Raw genomic sequence first — 4,178 nt, 5'->3', positions numbered from 1 at the left:
GGGCCGGGGGGGGGAAAAAAAAAAAAAAAAAAAAAAAAAAAAATTGGATGGGTCAGTTTCCTGCCCATGTGGCAAGAGAAGGGCTTGGACTGAGAGTGCCGGCCGTCAGGACCACAGGGACTGTTGTGTGCTTAGGTGGGCCTGACCCCAGAAAGACAAAATAAGCAAGGATTATTAGGCAAAATGACCTTATTTGCTATCCACGGTGAGGTAGCTTGTGTAACCCACTCTCGAGCATGGATCCCGGTGTCTAGACAGATAGCTGGCTTGTTTCCTTCGGTGCTGAACTGCAATACAAGAGTGGCAATGTATGTGACCAAACGGTGGCCCCCACCACCACCAGGGTCTTTCTCTGTCCCCTTTTCTGTTCTTTATGTGATTGAAAGAGGAGGAGGAGATAAAGACAGTGATGTTGTCGGTCAGTTCTTCTCATTCAAAATAAAATTTTTTGTCCTGTTCTTTTAACGTAAGCTTAAATGCAGGCTAACGAGCAGCACTGAATTTTTCTCCTTTGATGTTTGTAAAAACTTGCTGCAAATAATGTAAAGACATGAAAATATGTTCATATATTGTAAATTGGAGGAAAAACAGTTACAGAATTGTATGTCATTTTTATTTTTATAAAGATTAGTTCATATATATGTATATATTTATGTATATACACATATGTATGAGAAAAGGGGAGAGAAGTAAGAGAGAAAAGGAAAAAAAAGAGAGAGAGAGAGAGAAAGAAGTAGGAAAATATACAAGAAAATGTTAATAGCTGTTGTCCCACAGCTGTGGAATTAGAATTACAGAGATTTTTGTTTCTTTTTTTTTTTTTTTGGTTTGTTTCTCTGTATTCCAAATTTTTGCAATGGTTGTGTTATTTTTGTTATAAAAATGCTCATGATAACCTTTTGAGTTCCTTCATAAAAACAGGACAGCAGGCTCCAGAGGTACTTTCCAGAGTTTAAATTTTATGATCTAAGTGACTTAGTTTTATTTGGAACAGTGGCTTTGCCAATTGGATCAGTAAATGAGAAGGAAAAGATTATTTTTGCACCATCAATTTCTCTGTGCAGCATTCTAAACATAGTAGATAAGGTAAATGAGAAATGCAAATCCTTGCTAAAAATCATATTTCACGGATTTTGAGAGTTTTGGGTGAAAGTGTTTTGTGCCTTTTCCTCCACAGAGCTCAAATGTAAAAAGAAGGCAACTATCAAAAACATAACATCCTCAACCACCAAACCACCCTGGAAAAGGGAAAGCCAGGAAAATCCAAGAAAGGCAGAGAAGAATCCAGGATTTCCTGACCCAGTTGTAGGAGAAACAGGGTAGAGGAAATAAAAAGAAAGGAGGGGAGTAAACATTAGCAAACGTACCCCAGAGTCATAAAATAGGCAAACCACTCCTCTGAGGCCTGCTTTGGGAAGAAAAGAAAAACACGTCTGGAGAAATCCATCTGTCCCAGTTAGTGAGTTGGTTCCCAGCCATAACGTTTCCAAATTTAGCAGGGAGTTGTGACATTACCTCTTTTTTTTTTTTTTTTTTCCTTAACAAACACTTTCTAGGAAATCTGGGGAAATAATTTTCACTCTTTTTCAGGGCAAAGTGCAAAAGCTTGAAATTATCTGTACCAAGACTGTCAGAGGTTAGAAACTGGAGGGGAAGAAAAGAAAAACACGTCTGGAGAAATCCATCTGTCCCAGTTAGTGAGTTGGTTCCCAGCCATAACGTTTCCAAATTTAGCAGGGAGTTGTGACATTACCTTTTTTTTTTTTTTTTTTTTCCTTAACAAACACTTTCTAGGAAATCTGGGGAAATAATCTTCACTCTTTTTCAGGGCAAAGTGCAAAAGCTTGAAATTATCTGTACCAAGACTGTCAGATGTTAGAAACTGGACTAAAATCCTAACTTTTTTTCAGCTATCACCTAAAAAAAAGTGCCTTCATTTCAGGGCATTTGCTTCAGCCGTTGCATACTGCAGGAATTCTTTAATTTTTTTTTTTTTTTCTTTCAGTGCGGCACAGTGCTAAAAAAAAAAAAAAAAAAATAGTTCTTTTAAAGGTGGGCTTAAAAAGGAAAAGAAAAAAGGGGGGCAGCGAACTCCCACCCACCTTGATTAATTACAGAATACTCCCCAGCACCCCCACCCCGGCCCCGCCCCCCCTTCCTCGGTTCCTATTGGCCCGTCTGCCCTGGTTCCCGGGCCCGCATCTATCAGGACCAGAGCGTGAATTCACTCCTGCAGACCTGCGTCAGCTTGCGCAGGGAGAGAGAAAGGAAAGGGGGGTGGGAGGGGAGTGTGGATGCTCAAAACCAGCAAAGACCGGTTAGAATGGAAAAAAAAAAAAAAAAAAAAAAAAAAAAAAAAAAAAAAAAGGAACCGCTCTGAAGGGCGAGCTGGGACTGCTGGCCAGCCTGGGAGGAGGGGCATTCTAGAAGCATCGGACGGAAAAACCGGTGCTGCAGCGGTGTACCTTGAGCACATTCATGGGCCGCTTCTCAGAAGAAAATCCAATATTCACTTTGCTCACTAGACCAGGGTGCTCACCCGCGAGATTATCCGTGTCTTGAGAAATCTGAAATGTGTCAAATGAATAAATAGATATTTGCAAATGAAAGGTCTGATGCGTGCATTAGTGACTTTTCCCTCGCCTCCATTCCCATTCCCTCGGGATGCGAAGGGGGGGGCGGGGGGGGCAGGGGACGAGGCCGGTGGGGACATTGGAATCCGAACTAAGAAGTGATGAGTCACTGGCAGCCGTAGAGGCTGGGGAAGAGAAGCCTTTTGCAGCAGTAGAGCTGGCTCTTTCCAGTTTTGTGCAAAACAAAATGGCATTCGGCTGGTTTGCTTGTGGTTTCCTCCGCTCAGCTCGGAGTTGGAGCTTTTCTAGCCACAAAGCTCCTCGCCCTCACTAGCAAAGAAACACACGTGGTAATGGCACCAAAAAGATGGACTAGACGCGGGCGCTGCAAGACGCAGCGGGGCTACTTCAGGCCAAGGACAATGGGGTGCCTCCCGGAGACACACTAAAGCCACCAGCTGCTCCGGCTCCTGTTTTCAAGGTGGATTGAAATTCTGTGCCTCTGTCCATTGCTGGGATTGAGACGTGTCTGGGCGCCTATGGAGAATAAGGGTGGAAACAGCCCCTCCAGCTGTCACCAGCATTTGCACTCCCTGGGCCTGGCAAGGGAGAGAGCACACACGTTTCTCCACTCTGGTTTCTTCCTTACTCTCGTCCTGGTCCACCGTGCCTTATCTGAAACCTTTAGGGCTGTATATATTTAAAATTAAGAATTTTTTTTTTTGAGGGGGGCTTAGAAAGGTAATAGGAAGTATATATTGTATACTACGCATGTGACATTGCTCCATATTTAAACTCATTAATATTTCTTGGAGTGAAACAAGTAAGTAGCAAATCAGTTCAGGTCAGATTTTGCCCCCAAATGAGTTTAGGTCAGATCAGGTTTTGCCACAAAAATAAATTAAGGAAAAATTTTTTCAGGGCCGGCCGGGTGGCGCACGGGAGAGTGCGCCGCTTGGGAGCGCGGCGGCGCTCCCGCTGAGGGTTCGGATCCCATGTGGAGACCGGTTCCCGCTCACTGGTTGAGCGCGGTGCGGGTGCGACACTGAGGGTTGCGATCCCGTTACCGGTCAAAAAAAAAAAAAAAAAAAAAAAAAATTTCAGAGTTCTTTGCATTTTAAAATTGCTGATTTGGAGACTTGGTGCCGACCAGATACCTTCTCTGGGCTCTTTCCTGCCTGCTCCCCTCCTCATCCGTTATCCCTCTAAATGCATCCCCTCATCCCCCCTTCTGCCCCTCAGCCCACTCCCAAATCAGTCAGTGCAGATAGACCCCCAGTGGGCCCTAACAAAAGCTCTGTGTCCTGAAGAGGTAAACACAGCACTCCACTGGTACAGAGGTGGCAGCATGGAGTACCAGATGCGGGAAGGTGACATTCTTCACAGGACTGACAAAGCTCAGGAAAGACAATAGAAACTACCTAAGACTTTGCTTTTTTTTTTTTTTTGTCAATATACAATGTAGTTAGTTATTGTGTCCCATCACCAAAACCTCCCTCCCTCCTCCCTCTCCCCCCTCCCACCCAGATGTGTCCCCTCCTTTTTCTCGTTGTAAGAGCTTCAAAAAAAAAAAAAGTTGAGGTTGTTAAATCTTCCTCTCCCCCC

The 4,178-nt window shown here is 43.9% G+C and overlaps 1 protein-coding gene across 1 annotated transcript in view; it reads right to left on the bottom strand.

The window, feature by feature from the left end:
- CPA2 (carboxypeptidase A2 (pancreatic)) overlaps positions 1–4,178 on the bottom strand; it is a gene marked incomplete at its 3' end in the record, with an annotated part of 18,344 nt that overhangs the window by 8,702 nt on the left and 5,464 nt on the right. The window contains 2 exon segments of the mRNA XM_008588148.1: positions 185–287; positions 2,466–2,567. Of these exon segments, the coding sequence (XP_008586370.1) occupies positions 185–287; positions 2,466–2,567 (205 nt within the window).

This window comes from Galeopterus variegatus, unplaced genomic scaffold, assembly GCF_000696425.1.
Source record: "Galeopterus variegatus unplaced genomic scaffold, G_variegatus-3.0.2 Scaffold4685, whole genome shotgun sequence".
In the NCBI taxonomy this organism is placed as follows: Eukaryota; Metazoa; Chordata; class Mammalia; order Dermoptera; family Cynocephalidae; genus Galeopterus; species Galeopterus variegatus.
Note: the sequence above shows the minus strand (reverse complement) of the source record. Positions and strands in the feature narration are given on the sequence as shown.